This window comes from Convolutriloba macropyga, chromosome 1, assembly GCF_964194025.1.
Source record: "Convolutriloba macropyga chromosome 1, txConMacr16.3, whole genome shotgun sequence".
Taxonomy (NCBI): Eukaryota; Metazoa; Xenacoelomorpha; order Acoela; family Convolutidae; genus Convolutriloba; species Convolutriloba macropyga.
In genome coordinates this window covers 9,244,157-9,266,301 of record NC_134468.1, presented here as the reverse complement: position 1 = coordinate 9,266,301, position 22,145 = coordinate 9,244,157, and the positions used below count along the sequence as shown (strand labels likewise).

General features: G+C 33.1%; 1 protein-coding gene across 2 annotated transcripts in view; it reads left to right on the top strand.

The window, feature by feature from the left end:
- LOC142345411 (uncharacterized) overlaps positions 1-22,145 on the top strand; it is a 110,885-nt gene that overhangs the window by 58,490 nt on the left and 30,250 nt on the right. For both annotated transcript variants that reach the window (XM_075397460.1, XM_075397467.1), the window contains exon 2: positions 4,284-4,599. In XM_075397460.1, coding sequence (XP_075253575.1) covers positions 4,284-4,599 — 316 coding nt within the window. The remainder of the gene's footprint in view (positions 1-4,283; positions 4,600-22,145) is intronic.

Sequence of the window (22,145 nt, the reverse complement as noted above, 5' to 3'; positions counted from 1 at the left end):
TGTGCTCCCGCTGGCTTAGCGAGTCCTCTATTATAAACCCGAGAATTATACCAAATGCACTTTTATTTTTGACGTACTAAAAAACTTTGATTGAACATTGATATATTTTGCAAACTTTGAACCTTTCATCAACCTTAAAAATTGGTATATCTCGCAAAAAAATGAGTGTTTTGTAGCCGCGCAGTCTGATCTCACCATGTATTTTGATGTTAAAAAATTTTTAGATTTCTTAAAAAATTTTTTCATCTTAAGTTTTTTATGTAAAATACTACAAGAAATTCAAATTAGGGGTCAATAATTGTTAGAAATTGCTATACAAAAACATCGTTGAATAATCATTGATATAATGGTTTCTGGGTTTCCTTCACTGTTTTTTGATGGCTCTGACCAATTATTTCTGAAATTTTATGGAATTCTTAAATTTGCTTTAATTTGCTCTACTTTTTATAGTCCAATTACTGAGTCCCCTAATCAAAAAGGAACCTAGAGAGTGCTTTTAGTTGATATCTAATGTCTCCTATGACTTTGTATTTTTATGTTTTAAAAATTGACGGTGAATTTCTTAATTTTTGCCAATATTTTATCCTATTTCTCTCAACTTCTGACGTAGTCTTAGTAAAAATGAGGCGAAAACCCATTTAATAAGATTTAAATCAATGTCCGTAACTGTTCTATATTTAACGTTTGGTCTCTTGGCTTTGATATTACGAGTTTTCAATTTTTTTGAGCCAATTTGCACTTTCTATTATTTCCTTTTTGTTTCCCTGTTGAACTAACCAATTTTTGACAGGTAAAAAGCGTAGTTGGGAAAATTCACACTGTTAAATATGCATACCTCAAGATTTTTATTTTGTCTTTCTTTCTGATGTATGGCACATACCTGATAAGGACAAGAGATGTCTGTATTTTTTCGCCAACACATGTTCTGGAATTTATTCAAAGATTTCGGTTTATGGCTATTTGTTATGAGTTTCAAATGACTTTCAAATTAGCTATGGGGTAATGACTTTCAAAAATGTTTTTTTTTCAACTGCCTTCTTTTGCTTTTCTTTTTGTCATCGTAAAACTCAATCTCTCTAATAAGAAGTTTCAAGTTGTTTTGTCGATTTAAATCTTTCTTGCGGCTGGTGATATATTCTGTCCGACGGCTTCGACCATTTAGTTCCAAAATTTTTTCGAGTTTTCTATTCTGTACAATTTTCACTCTAATTTTCTATGCCGTATTTGTTATTTTGCAGTCTCGTCACTTGATCCTCTTAATATTATAGAGATATAGTTGAATATTTTTGTGAATTCAGTTATTAATTGGTTTATCAATTAATTCATTTTGAAATTAATTGTTTTTAAAAAACGTGTTCTTGAACTTTGCAACTTTTTGCTCCTTTTTGTCGACCTGTTACCCCGCGCATTGAGAACAGGTCCAATATTTTTTCTTATAAGGTGTTGTTTAATTTGTTATGTTTAGGTTTTATCTGATGTTGGTTTATTTTTTAATGATTTTTTAAATATAGACATCGAATTTCAATTAAGTCAAGAATATGGATGAGCAAGGTCGGAACATTATGTGCGTACGCACATTACCGAGCGTTACCGTTTATTATTTATGTAACATTCGCGAGTATGTGACCACAAAAAAACAGATTGAAATTGGTATAATGTAATTTTAAACAAATTCTACAAAATTGATATTACTGATTGTTATGATAGCTTATTTGATAGAACTTCGATAAGCTGCTAATAGGTAAAATAGAACTGATACAATTATCCGTATAAAAAAGAAATATTAATCACTTTTTTTATTTATTTCTTTAATTTGTTTTGATTTTTTTTTCAATTTTTCCATACCTAATTTTCCTCCATACAGAAAGTTGTCATTGTTTTGAAAATTTGCATGAACAAGTTTCCATACTTAAAGGATAACGCAATCATATCATAATTGGGACTATACTTTAGGGGCGGGGTAATAGAAAAAAATATATATATTCAGAGTTGGAAGATATATCCAGGGGCTATATTGGAGAGAACACCCAAGTTTCAACGCAAAAAAGTGTTATATATTTACGATCAGACAACACTGTTTCCTATATTTGCCCACATTCCACCCTAAAGCGAAATTTGGAATCAACTTTTGACAACTTAAAAGGGAAACAAATCACTAACGTGCTCAGTTTGTTTGCTCTTTTTTCCACCCACGCGCAGAGCCTCAATTTTTACCCTTCAATCGATAAGCTTTTAAAAATTATGGAATTAACACTGGAATGTTCGGATTTAAGTGAAGAATATGCAAAACCTCTAAGACAATTTCTTCTTTTCTTTTTTGTTTCTTATCAGAGAAATTTTAAATGCTAAGAATAGACTCAAATCTAAATAGAGATTAAATGGGACATTTGGGTCAATGAATTTACTTCAGCAAAGTTCTTATAATCGCGAAAGTTAACAGAAAAGATAACAGTCAATCTTTCACCCTCAAAAATAAAATGAAAGCCCAGTAAAGAGAATTTACAATAAAAACACCTCAATTCTAAAGTGAGTCGTCAATTTTTGCTACCCATTGATAATGAGTACAAATTCTCTAACAGATTAGCTGATGTTACCTAGTACTTTTTAGGATTCTGTTTAGTAAAAGTTCAAACTGCTTTCACTACATTATGATAATTTTTTTTTTTTGCTGAATATAAAATTTATTGCATGAGATACACCAAGGTACCAAAAAGCTATGTACATCATGATTTCTGTTTTTAAAGCTTGATGAGTGCTTTATAAAGATGATTTGCGCTAGGGCGTGAAATTTAAAAGTTTTAGGAGAAATTTCATTCTCATTTTCTCCGCTTGAACACAAAAGCTGGTTAAACTGATTTATTCGGATTTTCATTGACGATTTTCATGGATTTTTCTGCTTCATAAGGATGATTTGAGCTAAGGCTTGAGAATTAGAAGTTTTGAGAGAAATTTCATTCTCATTTTCTCCTCTTGAACAGAAAAGACGGTTAAACTGATTTGTTCGGATTTTCATGGACAATTTTTATGGATTTTCACGGTCAAATTTATTAAAAAAACTACTCAATTTGAAATCAATTTCCAGTGCACATCAAGCATACAAACGTTGTCTGAAAAATAACAATTTAGAGGCCAAAAAATCAAGAACTCCGTAAAAATGTCAAAAAACTCAGAGAAAAATGAGTTAACAAAGATCCCAAAACCGCTCTGGAGAGTATCAGAGTTACTCATAACACTTTTTTCCGCTACAATTTCCAGAGTTACAGTTAGACGAACCTCTCAAGAAATATGGAGTTTTTTCATGGAATGCTTCAAAAAAGTCAGTTTGAAGAAGGAAAGCAGGTATTTTCGGTCAAAATGTGTGTCAATAGGCTAAAGTAGCCTTTCTCTTTCTGGTAATATGTTTTTACTGATGAAACTAGAGTTCGCATCTCAAGTGAGGGGATTGTTCTAGTTTATTGAAAAAATGATAGAAGATTTCTTGAAAAAAAAACAAAAAGTTTAAGTTCGGACTAGCGATCACTTGTTATGGTGTGCAACACGATCAAATGGCCGCAAAATGGGTCTTAGGTGTCCAGAGAAGCATAGCATTGAGAATCATAGCAGATGAACTGAAACACCCTAAAATTTTAGAAGAGTTAAAATAATATATGCCTTCTTTGACATCTTTTTCGAATTCAGACGTTCAAAAATTTTAATCTGACATTTTACCTTAACAAAGTGAATAGTAACAAGATCACTATATAGATTTATTATGAGTATAGAAATCAAGTATCGTGATTCGAGAATTTGATTTACTATTTTACTATAATCTAATTTTACTATAATAATTTTGAGCTGCTTCGTCTAGGACTGTGCATTTGATTTCTTTTGACTGTTTATTTTGCTTTATTGAACCTCTTATGTGTGGGTATGCCTCTGTTCTCTGAAAATTTTAACCCTTGTCTTAGAAATATTTGATATCTCAATATTATATAGCTTCCTTTGTACTTTTTGTCTGAGTCTTTTTGGGGTCTTTCCCATTATAGCACTCTCCTCGCTTTTGTGGTCACATAACGTATATACCATAGGGGGGGGGGGGGTTATAGTTTCGTATGTATGTTTATGTGCGCGTAGGAGGGGGTGGTAATCTAAAGCCGAGAACGACCCCTTTTCTGTCAGTTATATGGCCACTCCTTTATTTTATTTTATCCAGGATTATTCTCTCGTTTAAAATTGAGCTAGTTTGGACTCCTTCTTCTCAAACTGCTCTATTGTCTGTCTGTTGACAAATTTATCTTTTTTAGATGCTGGTTGACGGACTGGTTGTATGCCCTGTCAACCTCGCGTGCCAGATAATCCGATTCCACTACCCAAAGTTCACACAACAAACACAGAATGACAACCCCGCTGACACCAACCACCTGTCGATTGAAGACGAGTTACACTTTGAGAAACTGGGGTGCTATTTGACAGCAATCTACAACGGGGCTACGGTGACCACTACCTCGCCTGTATTGCTCTTTTTGTGTGTGGAGAGAGCCCTGCTTGTAATATGGCCAGTTGATGGAAAAATATTTCTGAAGCGGTTCAGGCTCCGAATGTTTGTCACCGTCAATATTGGTAAGTTAATGAATTATTCAAATTATCCTCAATTATCCTGTAAGTTTATGTCCCGGTTTAAGGTGGTTTTCAACGTCAAAAGTTTCTAAATTTGCAGGAATTGCGGTTAATACGGTGATTGAATCAAACAATTGCATTTTTCAGCGGTAAATTTGTTTCGTCTGTCAATATTAGTGAGCTAAGTTGATTTATCCTGTAAATTTGAATCCGAGTTGAAGTAAGAGCGCTAAAAATTTCTCAAAGAATGTAACAAAGCCGTGATTGTTTAGAAGGTTTCCGTTTATAGCTTTGCTTTTTAGCTCAGAAGCTCTTACTGAAATATAACATCTTGCAAGTTCTTACATATTTAGACATTTGCATACTAAACATCCTATAAACAAAAATTTTTTATTCATTTCTTATTTTTAGATTACTGGATAGAAAGAAAGGTAGATTACCCTCTGCTCAAAAAGACACTACTTGAGGAGGAATCCCTGCCCCCTTTTGTCCCTCTTACAAGAAGAACAGTGACTCTACCAATTCTTAGCTTGCATTGCTTTTTATTACGTTGATTTTGCAGCTAGGACTTGACGAACTCAAACATTTGAACTTTTTTCACTTTTCTAATTTAACTGCTTTTTGTTTCTGAGTTGACAATTTTTTTGGCGTTAACGGGAATAACGCATTGCACTTGAAAATGGGAGTAACAAAGTCAAATGTAGCATCATTTACAGATAATATATTTCCTAGCAATTTTAATGAAATATCTTATTAAGATCTTTATAAAATTCTTAATACGAAAACCTAACATTGCTGTCAAATTTGTAGGATTTTTGCATTTTGTTTCACGGAATTGGGTTTTCATTAAAGCCTTATTTATCTTGCTCACATATTTCACAATTTATCAAAATTTAAAGTTAAAGATTTTGAATGTTTTGGCGTGAAGTATTCTGAAAGTTTTAGTTAAATTTTTCTTAACTTATAGTTATAGAGAAGCCTACGATGCTCATCTGTATGTTTTACAAGGTTCTAATTAGAGTTTTAAAAACTTATAATTTATCAGACTTTTCTATTTTCATCTAAATTAATTTTTTGAGATTGGGTGAAATTAGGATAATAACACTAACAGACACGACTATCTTTCCAGGATATTTTTTAAATCTACATAGTTAGCTTGCTACTTGTCTACTAAGTATTAATTCATATCCCCTGCAAAGGTCAAACACATTCAACTCACCGGAAGTTGTGCTAAAAATAGCAGTTCTTCTTATGCTATTGCTGCTAAGATAAAACAAAACTATTCGACCTTACACGTCTATCTTGTAAGACCTGGAAAGAATCTTCCAAAAAACGCTTTTCTTGCAAGATCTTACAAGATAAGTGTGTGTCAGTCATCTTGTAGAACTTGGCTAACTTGTAAGAAATCTTGGAAGATCTTACAATATAAGCATTTTTTGAGCAGTTAAAAAACATAAATGTTTATTAATTGAAGTTTAATGGTTTATTCTCATAATATAGAACATCGCAACCGTTTATATAAAATGCCAAAGTCCCGCTATTTTAGCTTAAATTATAAGAAGCCTAATTAATTAGTTAGGTGATTTTTTTTATTGATCCACAGTTTTCGATGCATTGAACAGATATTCACTTGGTTTTCTGGTTTCCTATCTGTTCATGAAAACATTTGTTATGAGCTTCGAAGTGTTGTTTCTGATTGTGCCTAGGTTAGGATAAACAAAAATCAGTTCTGAAATACAAAGATCCGAACTAAAGGTGTACTGATTAGTTATTGGAGCAATATGAGATTAGAATTGACAATTAATCCTTATCAGTTGGGATTATAAGTGGACTGTTCGCTTTCTCAGTTTCTATTTTACAAGAACTTAGGTTTTGCTTTTTTAATAGACCAACATACGGAAGTTTTGTGTTTTTCAGCTGAACAAAACATCAAAAAATCACTGTCTAGATATTTCAAAAATACCGAAAACGCTGAACTATTAAATTTTTTGTCGTTCTATTCGGTGTTCTCAACTAGGGATATCAATTAGTCCGTCTGTTTCTTTTTGATGACCTGAAAGATTTCAACTGTTGGATAGGTTAAAGCGCATAAAATTCGCACCTAAATTTGGCGATAAATAAACTCTACATTGCAGATTACTATTCCTTCAAGTTTTATAACTTTGTAAGCTGATTTTTAGATCATTTTTTAAAAAAATTTATTTGGGACCAATCCGTTGCCCATTTCTTACAGATTTTGCTGTTCTTTGCTGTGCACTGTTATGTGTATTATAAATTTTCATTTAAACTTTTTTAAGGCCGAAGTCATTCCCATTTCTGTAAATTTCTTAAAAACTGATTAGAAAATTTTTCCATTCATTTGAGCTATTTTTTATCTGCATTACTGACACTTGCTCCTACGCAAAGAGACATCGAAATACTTCCATGAGTAGCTTTTTTGATGAAAGTTTCATATCAGAAATACTCATGAAAAAATTTGAAACCGAAATCACTCGCTATATCATTTTCTGCTACTTCAAAACTTATTCCTTGCGCATTCTAGTATGCTTTTCAGAATTTTTCATGCAAAATCTGTCTAGACAAAAAACTTATGATTCATCCTCCAGCTTGTTCACACCTGTTTAAAGTCCTACTAATTACTAAATTATCCATAAATTGGTCCCTTTGCTCCGTCATTAAGTCCCACAATTGGGTGCTCAATCATGTCACTTCTGGCAAACAATCCAGACAAAAATTGTAATTGTAGTCTAGATCGGTTTCAACCCGGAGATTTTGAAACTCGGCATTTTTCAGAATTTTGGTCCTTAAATTAGTTTTAAGAGTTTTAGACGTCAATTAGTGTAGATTATGAGCAGAGCATTAACAACTAAGGCAGGAAAAAATTATGAACTAGGCTTTTGCACGGCCAGCTTTGCTAAATTCACCATTCGCATAAAGTGGGCTTCGATTTTTTCAACCCATAGGTATTAAAATTATTACCATCCAGGAATACCCTAAGCCCACGAAATTTCTTCAAGTCTTATTGCTTGGATTTAACTGTTCAAATAGAAAAACAGAGCCTAATACTCTTTTCCAATGCATGTAAAATTCTGTACTTTTTTGAATGCCATGGAAAGATTTTCTATTGCTACGCTGTAATCATAAATCTAGATTAAATCGTTAAATAGAAAAAGATTGTCAACACAACTAGTTCCTTAAGACACATGCATTGATCTTGCACATATTACGTAAACGTATCCTTAAGTTGTTTTAAACCGAGAGTCAATGAATCTCAAATTTTTCTTCACAGAGCAACTATCTATAAAAACTAATCTAGAAGTGCTTCAGAATTCGAGCTGGAATATATCCCAAAAACACAAGATTCAACGTTTGCATTCGCATTTGAATTATTAAAGTTTGCATGTGATTTCTGAACTTTGACCCAGTGGATATAGAAGCAATTTCCTTCCTTCAAATTAAAACTTAGACTGTTGTGATGTTCTGTGTCAAAATCTGTTCAGGTTTTTCTTACAAATCATTGTTAAAAACCATTTTTTTTCATTTTTTCAATTCGTCAATTGTATTAAAACGGGAGCAGTATAAGAATGAATTTCGGTATTATGCCTTTTCTCCACAAATTCGTTTTAGACGTAGCAAAACTTTTGGTAGTTCTGGTTTTAGTTATTCTGCAACAACGCAACGTCAGCTTTTACGATGTTTGATTTTACAGATTTGGAAAGAGTTTATAGATTTTTTCTGATTTTAGGCGTAATGGAGCCTCAATACGTTCGGCTTTAAAAGAAAAAGTTATGATAAAACCCCACTCAATATATTTTTCTCATAGCAAATCTCTATGGGTGTGGAAGGCCGGACTGATTTTCTATAAACTTTCATTATGTCAGCCTCATTTTCAAAATTTGCAAAAAAATTGATTTTGTCCAACCAGTTTTCTGGTCACGCTGAGAAGGATGTTTTCTATATTCTTTAACCATCGTCTGAATGTTTTTTGTACAAAAGTACAATTGAAGTTGCCCAGATCAAGTTCTCATAATTTTTTATTATATTGTAATCATAAGCAAATTTCTAGTTTCGAAAGAACCGCATTTCACGTGTGTAAAACAACTGATACCGGCAAAACCAATTATTCAATGCTTTGCTATCTTTAAATCTGATAATACCAAAAATACCCGAAAATTTGTTGAGGTTGTTGATTTCTTCCCTCATAAAAAAGTTGAAATATATATTTTTTATATAAGTTTCCATTAGATAAAGTTCTGCGTAAGCTGATCAAATTTGTCGGACAAGAAGGAAGCAGACACGACACTGTTAATTGTTTCTGGTCATTTTTTTTAAAATGGACAGATTAATAATTGACTGCGGTACCCATTATCTTTCATTTCCCATTTATGTCAAAACACTTAAGCAAAAGGAAATTATATTAAAAAGGAAAGTATTTCTTGTTAAACGGGTGCAGCTATTTTAAGACACTGAATATTTTCAAAATGCTATACAACAAAAAACAAGCGGCAGGTTTTTTTAAGTAAGAGAAAAGCACTCAATCATCAGTTTCGTCATTGTCAATTTTAGTAAACCAGGAAAAACGATATGACAACAAAACAGTGTTTAAAAATCCAATCTGTAGTAGTTATAAATGGAAACCAGACAAAAAAAGTGGATTTTCGTTTTTTTTTTCATTTTTTGTTATACCAAAGAGTTATCCGATATTCAGTGTACTGAATAAACTACTTGGCTTATATTTTCCTAATAAGGAAAAGATTTTTGTTAAATAAGATCAGTTTTTGGTCACATTTGATACCTGTGCTTATAATTGTTCTGTTTACATCAATCAGAAAAAGTTTTTCAAATTTTGTCTGAGTTTAAAAGTGGTAAAAAACTAATATTTACAGAGACCAGTTTGTATGAAAATAATGGAAAACTTCAGGGATTATAAGAGAGGCTAACAAGACTATTCTTAAAAATAGCAAAATTCTATGGGAAATTTCGACTTTGGAGGAAAATAACAAAAGATGAATTTTGCTAATTATGTAAAACAGATAATGCTCAGGTGAAAATGCTGAGGATTATCAATAATGCTGTAGTGATGATGTCATGAAGGTAATATATTTTTAACCTAAGCTTGATTTAGTCAAATCTAGTGGGTACATTACAGGATATGGCGGTTTACACAACTTATGAAACTATACGCTTCTATGCTGTATTAATTGGCAATGCTATGAAATGTCATTAAAAGCAATAATATGTATTGAAAATAAAAGAAACGTGCCGCTAATGAAGTTCTTGTGACGCCAACTAAGATGTTTTTGTATAAAAAACGTCAAAACTGGCGTCACAAAATTTGTTAATCATTAAATTTAAGCTATAATATAATAATGTGTTTTGTATTATCAAATTGCATCGTTCGTTTCTTGTCAGTCATTTGGAGTCAATTTTGTTGCGAAAACTTTTGAAGTCATTTTCTAATTGGGTTGTTTGTTCATACCAATAAGCTCGCTTAATATTGTTATTAGACCAATCATTCTGGTAAAAAAACGAAGAATTACGGAAGGCAATTAGTTCGTTCTTCATTCTCTCAAATATGATCAAACATGACTTTTGTTCCTTGCTTTTAAAATGATATCTGCTAATAAAACCGTTAATGCTGGAAACATCAAAACAAAAAAGATTTGAGAATGTAAAGTATTTGGGTTGACTCTACAGAAAATTTTTGGATGAATAAAAGTGTTTTCATTTAAATCTCAATCAAAATATCTACTCGTATTTTTGCTTCCTTTTTTCTCTCTGCTATATAATGAATGATAAGTTCCGATGAAATGTTTGCCTGGCCAAAAAGAAATATCATTTTACCACTACTTATAATATATCTGTTATTCAACTCTAAGAAAATCACTAAACTTTTAGCCCTCCCCCCATTATTTTTTACCATTATTGGGGGAGGCTATACGTTTACCATGCTAAGATGGAGGGGGGGGGGGGGGGGGTCATGCACCCCCCCCCCCCAATTACAGAACTTGTTCCATTACATAGTAAATCTTTATGGAAAAATATGGGCGGTGCAAATAATATGCACCCACTAAGCTGGGGGGGGGGGGGGGGGGGGCACAAACGGAAAAAATCGAAAGTTCTTTTTGGTCAAGAGCAGTTCCTCAAAAGGAGAAGGGTGAACCCTTCAACTTTTTTTTCTGTAGAGTGGGCTTTGCAGCAGACCCGCAGGAGAAAATGCCCAGAATAAAAATTTAATTGTGAATGTGATAAAAAGCTGAGATTAATTGTTCACTCATCGCCACATTATTGGCATCTATCATTCAAATGCTGTCTTTTTGATGCCATTGTCTATTTCTCTTTTCACAGCCATTCTATTATTCTCACGTGACATGCAAAATTGCTGTCTTTGTTCATTTATCGTCACCAAATTTTGACTGTCTTTGTAATTTCATAAAAAGACTTGCAATTAAGAATGTTGCGCAAAATGTTGGACATGTGTCAAAAAGTGGCCCGAGATAATATTTGCTAAATTTACCTCCGAAAAAATCATCGTCGAGTTATATGGGGTTGGTGCAAAATGATGATTCTCAAATTATATGTTGTGACCTCAGTTATCTTAAACATATCATGGGGGGTATAATTTCATGGCTGTGTGTGTGTGTGGGGGGGGGATGGGGTATACCTAGTAAAACATCAAATTATCAAATAAAATTGGGTGCAAAATAATGATGTCTAATTTAGGTTGTGGCTATACTTAGGGTAAGAGGAAAGTGGTCAAAACAGATATTTCAGAGATTATCATTTCGCAGTATTGCTGCTGTAGTAACCCAGCTTATGGTATATCAAGCTAACAAAGTTACTACTGCGTCAGAGCTTTGGTGCAACGGTAACATGCCTGTCCGCGGTGCTGGAGATTGTAGATTCGAGTCCTCTAAGCTCTAATTCTTGCGCAGTAAATTGAGTTAGCTAACACCACAGTTGTTACACTGCAATTAATTTCATAAGAAAGTTGTTTTGCGACTTTATCAAGATGAAATGCTCAGATATGTTCCTTGTGGCGGCTCATCTTAATCGGTGTGCTACTTTGTTGGAACTTAGAATTTTCTGAAGAGGTACATGGGGGTGGGCCGGAAATGGCTCTTATGAGCAAAACAGAAAAGATCAAATAATTTTATAGAAATTTTTGTTTGATCACATAAGAGCTCCCTGTTGTGGTTCAAGAGATTAAATTTTGAATTTTGAAAGATGATAATTTGTTGATGATAAGCGGTGAAGTTAAAAAACAGATTTACATTCATTTATATCTAAATAGATAGACATAAGAGCTCCATGTCGTGATTCAAGAGATTAAATTTTGAATTTTGAAAGCTGATAACTTGTTGATGATAAGCGGTAAATGTAAATAATAGATTTACATTCATTTATATCTAAGTAGATAGACATAAGAGCTCCATGTCGTGATTCAAGAGATTAATTTTTGAATTTTGAAAGCTGATAACTTGTTGATGATAAGCGGTAAATGTAAATAATAGATTTACATTCATTTATATCTAAGTAGATAGACATAAGAGCTCCATGTCGTGATTCAAGAGATTAAATTTTGAATTTTGAAAGCTGATGATTTGTTGATGATAAGCGGTAAATGTAAATAATAGATTTACATTCATTTATATCTAAGTAGATAGACATAAGAGCTCCATGTCGTGATTCAAGAGATTAAATTTTGAACTTTGAAAGCTGATAATTTGTTGATGATAAACGGTGAATGTAAAAAATAGATTTTGGCTGCAGTTTAGTGTTAAAGTTACGCAAACACACATTAGTCATCTCATTCATCACACTGTTATGTAACATTTTATCGTTAAATGCCCTAATTTTTCACCGCTAATAATTTCTCAAGTAAAATATTTATGGTATTAATCCTGGAATCGGTATTCCGAAAAAAAACGGGACAAAATTTCAAATAATGCATTAGGAGTCAAACTTATGTCTATTTTCTGTTTTTGTTAATGTTTTTCTGCCTAGATAGAGAAATATAATTTTTCGACTCCACATAGTCGGGAGTGGATCTATGCTCCACTGTTCTTTCGATCAGTCAATTTTGACCGACCAATATATTTGACGCAGAGAGACATCAGTTGTGTCATCATTTTTGAAGACACAACTCATCTCTCTCTCTCCCTCACTCTCTCTCTCTCTCCCTCCCTCTCTCGCTCTCGTTCTCTCTCTCTCTCTCTCTCTCTCTCTCTCTCGCTGTCTGTCTGTCTTTCTCTGCGTTAAATATATCGATCAGTCAAACTGACTTCGTGGAATTAATTTTTTTATTTTTCATTTTTGATGCTATTTTTTTCAAATTGACTTTCAGTTTTGTTGCTTTTGCATATAGTCCGCCGACAACAAAACAAAAAGCAGTATAGTTTGTCGACAACAAAACAAAGATAGTCTGACGACAACAAAACAACGATACAAAAGAAAAACCAGACCCTTTTAAGTCTAATTCTGAGAATTTAAAATACGTCTGAAAATGTATAATAAGGTTTTCCTTAAGATAATTTTTTTAAGTAAATTCAATGAAATATTTTTGAGGCTTTCTATTGCACATATTTTTAACTACCAAAATTTCTTCATCATTGTCAAACCTCAGTGTAAAGAAAAGTAGGAAAACCAGAAATCGTGGCCAAATTTAGCTTAATGAAGGCTCCGGCGGTCAGTGTTTGCAAAACTTCACAATCATGTTTGCAAAACTTGAATCACTGAAATGTTCACAAAGTGGGAGCTTTTTCGCATACTTTCTACTGAAAAACTATCAATCTTTTGGTAGTTCTGTGGAATAAAACAGAGAAACTGACAATATGTTATTTGTTTTAAAAACAATGAGCAACAGAAAATCTTAAAATTGTTGAGCGTTTTGCACTAATTTTGAAACAAACTTTTTCTAAATGATTTTTAGCGCTCACAAATTTTTTTAAATTTTGATGAGATTTCATTCTAAGAAGTTGTACTTTTCCTATCTCATCTATCTAAACGAGAAAAACCGACTGAAGATAGACAAATACTGGTTGCTTCTCGGCAATGTCTTATTGACCTTTTGTTGATGTTTGCCTGACGTTTATTTTCTGTTCGCATTACAAAACTAAAAACATTATATTGTAAACAAAAAAAGCCATTCTAATTTTCATTTCTCCCTCAATTTGAGAATATAGTGCACGATCCAGTTCATTTTTTTTAAAATTTTAAACAGCTTATTTTCATGAGTCGTAAGGTTGAGATTTTCTGTTCTTTTTTTCAAGTTGATTTGTTGTCGAAGCTTTTGTAAATTGTAGTTTTTTTCTTTGTCTCACTGGCTTCAAGTAATAACAAAATCCAGGAAATTATCAGGAGAAACAGGGATTTGAGATTTTTCTTATTTCTTTTTTTATTTTGTCCATATAGTCTTTACCTTCATTTTGTTGGATTGTTGGAGTGATATCTTTACAAACGTCCTCGGTTTTTGCATGCGATCCGAAGGTTTTATAATGCTTTATGTATTGCATAGCTGCATATTTACAGGAAATGTCGTTTTTTGTTTCAATAACGGTTATATTTTTTATTTTTAGTTTTTGTAGGTGATGATTAAAAATTATCATATTATAATTATATTTCCTATTATACATTTGCTCTATTTTTTACTCTTCACTTTTTTACTTTTTTGATCTGTTTAATAGAACATTAGATATTGACTGGATCTTCGTCACAGTATCTTTTTCGTCATTTTATCGAATTATCTCTCTTGATGAAATGTCAACATGACCTTTAGTTGCAAACAAAATTCAGGAAAGATTGGGAATGAGAGAAATCGGAAGAGTTTTCGCGTCCTCATTGTACCGAGTTATGTTGTTAATGATATTTTGTTTATTAATAAACTGTTTTAACAATTTAACTTCCATTGATTGGTTTAGTAATCTAGCTTTCTAGTAAAGCCGATCTGCCATATTGTTATTTAATATAGTATTTAAGTTTAAAAATCTATAAATGCTATAATGCTATTTTCATGCTCAAAATTGGTGTCTCCCAAAAATTCAAAATGGTTTTCGAAATTTTCCATTTTTTTTTCTGAATTTTCTATGAACAGTATGAAAACGGAAAATCATACTAAACAGACAAAACTCATAAAAAAGTTTGATTCTGCGTTTTGTCTGAACATAATGCAAGGTAACCCTACCCTTAGGTTACTATGATTCAGTACTGACTTAAGAAACTACTATGGGAATCTAATGAATCAGTACTGAAAGTCTATGACACTAGGGTCCGGGGATATATTGGTTCTTATATAACTATTGGTTGTAGCCTAGCGATAGACATACAAACAACCTTATGTAAGAAAAACATCTCATTGTTAAAATCTTTCAAATCAGTTTTCTAGTCTATGAAATCTTTGATTTTTCATTCCTTTGTGGAAAACATTTTGGAAAGCCGCTTCCCGTTAAACTTGCCCAAATATTCAAAGCACTGTAATTTTAAATCACCCCTTTTTAAGAGCCATAAACATAAGCAACACAAGCTATCGTTCAAACAAGCTTATAAATAGTTCATACGCTTTTATGGTGATTTTAAAAGAGCAAAAAATTGATGAGCTTATTTGAGAGTTCTGCAAAAAATTTTATTTATTGTTGTTGACTTTAATTTGAGCTGACTAATCTGAGCTAATGGGCGCCGACATCTTGGCCTAGTACTTTAGTCTCACCACCAGTACTTCAAAAAAGCACTCAAAAGAAGGCCAGTTACGATAAATTTATCTAGATTTCCATTTGAACTGCCATATGTCTAGTTTTGCGGTCAACACTAACCAGGATTGAGCTCAGATTTTGTCTCTCAATTTTACAGCTGACTATCCAAACAGATTAACTCCCTGATCGGGAAAAAGCCCTTTCAAATTGTGACAGAATTAGTTGGTAGTAATAAAGTAGGGTTGCTTTCCCGATGCGATTAAAGAACTGGTTAAGACTAGTTTATGACTATACAATGTAGACGGCGAAGAATCACCAAACAGCCGGGCTATTTATATTACATGTGGAAATTAGGTTAACGTCACTTAATATCTTTTTATGAACCTCTCAAATTTGGACTCTTCAAAAATCAAAATAAACAGCTGGTCTTTCAAACTAGTTGACATAATTTTGCACTATTTTGGAAATAGTTTATGCTAGTAATTATCAGTATGACTATTAAATGCATGGATTTATACCGTTTCTGTCTGGAAATTCAACCCCCCCCCCCCCCCACACACACACACACATACACACATACACACACACAAACAAACACACACCCACCCATCCACCCACTCACCCACCCACCCACCCACCCACCGACAATGTTGTCCCCCAACCATACAGCTCTCCCAAGCAATTGTATTGTTTACAATTTAAATGAACAATTTCCTCCTTTTTTTCTCCATTGTTTTGATACGGAATCAGCGACTATACATTAAACCTTCTACTTTTTTATTTTCTTTCCAAATATGCACAATGAACTAATCCGTGGTAATGTCCGACCATGTTTTTAAAAGAGAAAAAATGAAAAAGTTCATAAAAAGAAGCAGAGTTTGAGACTGTTCAGTTGCTGCCCTCAATTATTTCGCGTTAAAAAATTGAAAAAATTGGCTTTAAAAGGAAAACATCCTTTTACTGTTTTTCTGTAGATTTTCTATATTGACAACTTCATATTTGAATGTCATGTCAAAATGTCCCACCCATTGTCAAAATGAAAGTTCATTTTTTTTAAATTGGCAAAGATTTTCTTCTGAGATCAAAATATGAAGCGCAAATGCAGCGTCCTTTCCGAATCATTCACTCCATCTTATGTGGTGAACAGTTTTTTGTCAGTAGCCCAAAAAATAACAGTTGCTGTCTTTTTTTCTCTTAAAGGCATTTATTTCATAAACACTGCGTAAATAGAAGAAATAACAAAAAAGTACTTTAAAAATCACACAAACCAAAATGCGGAAATCGCACCAACCATAAAACAGGCCTCGATCTGAACACGTTCAAAAATATTGCAGGTTCCTTGACTGTGTTCAGAAAAGTGCAGCGAAAATGATATTAAGAGTCATTTAAGACTTCCAAAAGAAACATAAACTTGTGTATGGCTAAGTTTGACAACAATGAGTAACAGGGTTAACCAAAACCGACAAAAATACTGCTGCTCTCCTATCAAAGACAACGAAAACTTTACGCTGTCCAATTTGTTTTAGTCAAATCTGTCCGGATATTACATTTTTGAGACCTGTATTATCCCCTATATTTGTAGATTTGTAGTTAACCGATGCATTACATCGTAGTCTCTTAGTCCTAATAACTAATCGTTCAGCTTTGCTATTTCGCTCAAATTACCACAACAATTCAAAAATGAAACAGTGAAACGTTGCTTGAATTTTTGTTGAAAACTGAACTTAAAAAATGAAATCGGCAAATCCTGTCACAACATTTATAGACTTATAACTTGGCTTCAGTTAGGCAATGTTTCAGTCTGCTACAGTTATCAGTTCTTTAAAGGGAGATCATACAAGATGAAAATCCACTCATAATAATATTAATAACTAAAGATTTTATTCTTAATTGGCTTTAATAGTGGTGAAATTCAAACTATATTATTCTATGGTGTTGCTAGTAAAAAAACAGACTCTGCATTTTGTCAAAAAAATTTTCTTATATAGAAACTTTGTTACTCAGAAATGATTGAGAATATCAAAGTCCATTCTGTCGTCAAGCTAAAAAAATTGAGTCACACTGGACAATGGTTAATATGAATATGATTTACACAATCAAGACGCAGTGACAACTAATTCACCACTGGTGGATTTGTGCTTCAATACGCACTGTATGTCATATAAATCAGACAAAATTAACTGAGTTTCAACTGATCTTTGTATGTTTTTCACGCGCTTTTTGCTGCTTTTCACGTGGTTCTACATGTCGAATTACATATTTTATTGTAGATAAGGATGTCAACAGAATGAAAACAGTTTTTCGTAACGTTATCTTCAGGTCAAATCAAACAGGAATTTTGATGAACATGTCGAACTATTGTCGAATATTCTGTATCAACAACAAGTCGAACCGGAAACCATTTTCAAAGAATCCGATGAAGTGCCATAACAAATGGCTAACGTCGTTTATACGACGCAGTAATCTTTTGCTCACAGTGAGGTAGTTCGAGTTGGAGTTTCAACTTCGCTTCATGTATGGTCATTATGTAAAAATATATATAATTATAGAAATGAAATTTTTCATGGCAGCAAAATGAAATGATGCGATGAAGTGTCGGAGCGTTAAAATGATAAGGATCGAGAGGACGGGCAGTTCCACAGCCTGTACCTCTCTACTAAGTTGAGGCGGAGCCTATTAACAACTCTGCTTCTCTCAATATTATATTTCAGTAGTGACTAGAAAGTGCCAAAAAGTTGCGTTCTGAAGAAAATAATAATTAAGATTGAGAGGATAGACAGCATGGCAGATAATTTCAATAAAAAGATATAATGAGGAAATTTTTTTGCACAATTTTTGTCTTCAGCGTTTTTACATTACGCCACAAAACATTAATTTTTGGAGCAAAACGTACTTTTTGAGGCTTTTTAGACAACTTTAAATTTTAAGATTATTTGAAATTAATTTTAGCTACAAGACTTTTGTAAGAGCAATACTATCAATAAATGCTATTTTGCTATTGTTGTTCTCAATCCGCAATTTTAAATACCAAAAGTTTTATTCAACTTTTTCAAAATTCGGCGGTTTCCGTTAATTTATGTCTGTATAATTAACAATTTTGTTAATACACTGTCGTGAAAAACAGTTTGCTGTGAATATGCGCTAGAAAAATGAAATTTTTAAGACTCGTAGTAACTTTTTTGCATTGGTTTCCCTAATAAAAGGAACATAATGAGACTCTAGCAAGATGCGTAAAAATGATGAAATCAAATAGAATTTTTTTCCTTTTCTGCTCTAACAATTTGCTTTTTGAAAGTGATTTAGTTTTCTAATGCTACGTACTTTAAAAGCACTTTGTTCCGTTTTTAAACCATTCATTGAGTTTACTCTAGTAATGAAGTTCGTTTATTTTCCTTTTCTAGTTGTTCTAAATATTAGCGATTTTTTTTAAACGGGAGTTGAAAATGAAGACTTCAAGTGCAACTAGTTAACTTGCTGAGAATAAGTTCTAGCGATCTTGTCTCAAGTGCAACTAATTTTCAAATGTTCTGCCACTTTTTTACGATGGTGAAAGTCTTATTTGATATGTTTACGCGTCTTTAAGTTCTCAAAATTACGCAATGATTAGATGAAAATATTTAAATTGCACAAAAAGTTTTCTAGAGCACTGATAAGACGTCAGTAAAGAATTAAAGTTGCCATTTAAACTGCTTTCGAGAGAATTTTTATCATTTTTGGGCGCCAATTAATGAATGGAAAAAAAGTAGCAGTGCAAAGACTTTTAGCAAGGATGCGAAAATAATTTGCCAAGGGTGAGGGAGCTCTAAATTTGTTCCTTCAAATTTCATTCAAGTCTAGACTTCTTTTCCCAATTTTGAGGTCTCCTTTCAACTTGGGGAACTAATTCCTTCATGTTAGAACTGTCTTTTGTCTCAACGGTGGAGATTTTCGCTTGTTTGTTAAATCGGAAAATATTCACAACCCATCTATTGTAACGATAAATGTTAAAAGTTAGCCCAGTAGACTATAAATTTATCAGAGAAAAAGCAGTGCTTGTTACTGATTTAATTAGAACTAAAAACGTCAAGATTCTAAGGTCAAAATTGACATTTACACGCATAATTAATTCAGGAACTGAAAGTAAAAAATTCGTTCCGTTTGAATTGAGTTCAACTTTTATTTTAAATAAGTTCACACATTGCTTACTTTTTTTTATCTTAGTGAAGTCTCTAAAATGATGTTCTCAAAATTGCCCGACATTGCAATCAATTAATCAGATTTAATATCAACCGCAGCCCAGAGCCTCCTCGCCCCCCCCCCCCCCCCCCCCACCTCTCGCACTTCACCGCCACCATCATCACTCCCCGAACCCGAAAATATCATCTTTCTGATGCAAAATTCAATTTGAAGTTGCTGCCTTGAAGACTAAATCTATTCAACTATTCAACAAGCGCGTTGTTTTCTAAATAACTTACTAAAAATAGGTGAATTTTAAACTAAATTTTCCTCTAAAATAAAATTTAGAGAAAATATAACAGAATACTGAGAGACAGTAGGCTCCGTGTAGAATTAACCACACGTGTCAAATGCAATATTTATTACAATTACGGACATAAAAGTGAGAAAAGCGAACTTTCTCACTAAATTATAAAATATTATTATTACTGCGGGTTATCAAATATGCTCCATTAATTTTTCCATTAGACAGACGCGCGCAATCAATTTGGGTGTTTTGAAATGTGAGTGTAGGGCGAAAATGGGAAATTTATTAGGTGAGAGAGATTAAAATGTCTGGGCTGGGTGTCTGTGCTGCCAATAGATATCTTTTCATTAACCTCTTTATCACTCAAATATACCTGAGGTAATATAAATTGTTCACACCGGGTGAAAGTTCTAATATTCTTCAAATACTACAAGATGCTCAAAAGTCTGCTTTACATGTACATGGAACGTTTCATTTCATTAATCTGAAAAATAAATGCATCACCAAAAACCAGTAAAATCTAGTTTTAGAGTCAAGTAAGTTGATTTAAAACGTCAGACAAAAATAAATAAAACTCTGACAAAATAAAAACTCATAAATGGGAAAATTTTCCAGTACAATACTTTCAACCGAAATAGAACGCAAGATGGTTTGACTTAAAGTCCTCTGTCTAAAAGAACCTGTTTAACAGAGAAATTAGCCTTCATTGCCAAGCCAACTGCATTCAATTTGACAACCCCCGATGAAGAGGATTCAAACATTGAAAGATTTTATAAAACTGGCAGAAAGTTGCAAGAATTAAGCAAATAATTCAAGAATCTTGAAGGATTCTTGGATGGGAGCAAAAAAAAATGCAAAAATTGTTCAATAAAGTAGAAGTCATATGAATTGTCTCGCAAGATCTTGCAAGTTTTTTTTATTTAGTTCGTAGAAAATTTTAACGCGAGATAATTTTAGATAGAATTTGGCGACTGTTACTTTCCGCGCCAAAAACCATTATCTACAGCAAACAGTTGCTTGTAATCTATGCAGTGATCTATGTTGATTTGGACCCTTGCGACAAAAGCGGGGTGCATAATTTTCCCTCCCCTAAGGCGGCAATAATCGCCTGAAAAAAGTAAATCTCAATTATGATTATTTATTGTAAGCGAAATGTCCTGTTTTTCGATTTTTTTTGTTCTGGTTAGATGTTGTTTTCACTGCTTTCAAATATCAATTATTTTTTAAGTGCTTCAGACTTTTTAAAGTAATATCGAAAATAAGGAAAAAAATTGCAGGGAAATCTGTTTTTTTTTTCAGTTTGTTTGGAAAGTCGGATAAAGGTTTGAGGGATCATTTCCGTTTGTGCCCCCCAGCTTAGTGGGTGCATATTATTTGCACCCCCGGACGCACGTGCCATATTTGTACATAATAAGGTACTATGTAATGCCACGTGCTCTGCTACTGGGGGTGCAAAACATACTGGGGGGACGAACGGAAAAGATCCGTTTAGAGCGATAATTTGAGTAATTGGTTTTAGAATCTGTAAATGATTCAACAAGGTTTCAAACCAACACTCAGTACAATGACAGTTACATAACTCGGATATGAAACTGTGTTGACTGTGTTCTTCTGCCATTGTTTTTGTCATATAAAATTTAGCTGAGAAAAAATGGCGGAAAGATTCTTTAGTCAACTTCACATTGATAATTTCGAAAGGGTGATAACAACTTTGTGGTGATGTTTTATTTCAACTCTCGTTGGGATTACATAACTTTTACCACACTGCAAATGATTATTTAAATTTCCGGATCTTTTCGTTATTTCCCAAGATCGTTATCCCCCCCCCCCCCCCTATAAAGCGCGGGCATTACATAATACATCACGGCCGGGCGTCCGGAGGGTGCAAATAATATGCTCCCACTAAGCTTGGGGGGCACAAATGGAAAAGATCCAACTTTCCCATCTTTTCCAACGCTTTCTTCTCGTCACTCTTCATATTGTATTAGTGACAAGAAAACAGGGGCAAAAACAACAGTGTAATCTCAAAACAGAGATTCACTACTTTCCGATTACTGCAATTTTTATTGGGCACTTGCAAGTTACGATATCGGTAAGTTAACCAACTGTTGTCATGGCAACGAGATTTGATGAAAGTAAGCTATGCAACTGCTGAAATCGTAATGAGGTTATCAACTTCTCCAGCTTATTCTACAACTAGGCCTCGACCCTGAGTTTCATAGCCTCTCGATGATGATAACAACAGTGTCTTAATATTCATTCTTCATTTTAGCTCTGCCTAGAAATCTAATCAGTTAATATATGAGACACTTTTTAATCACTACTTCAAATGAGGCTTTTGGTTGTATTGACCTTTCTTTAAATTGAACCACAAATGCTAAAAGGGGCTAAAAAAACCT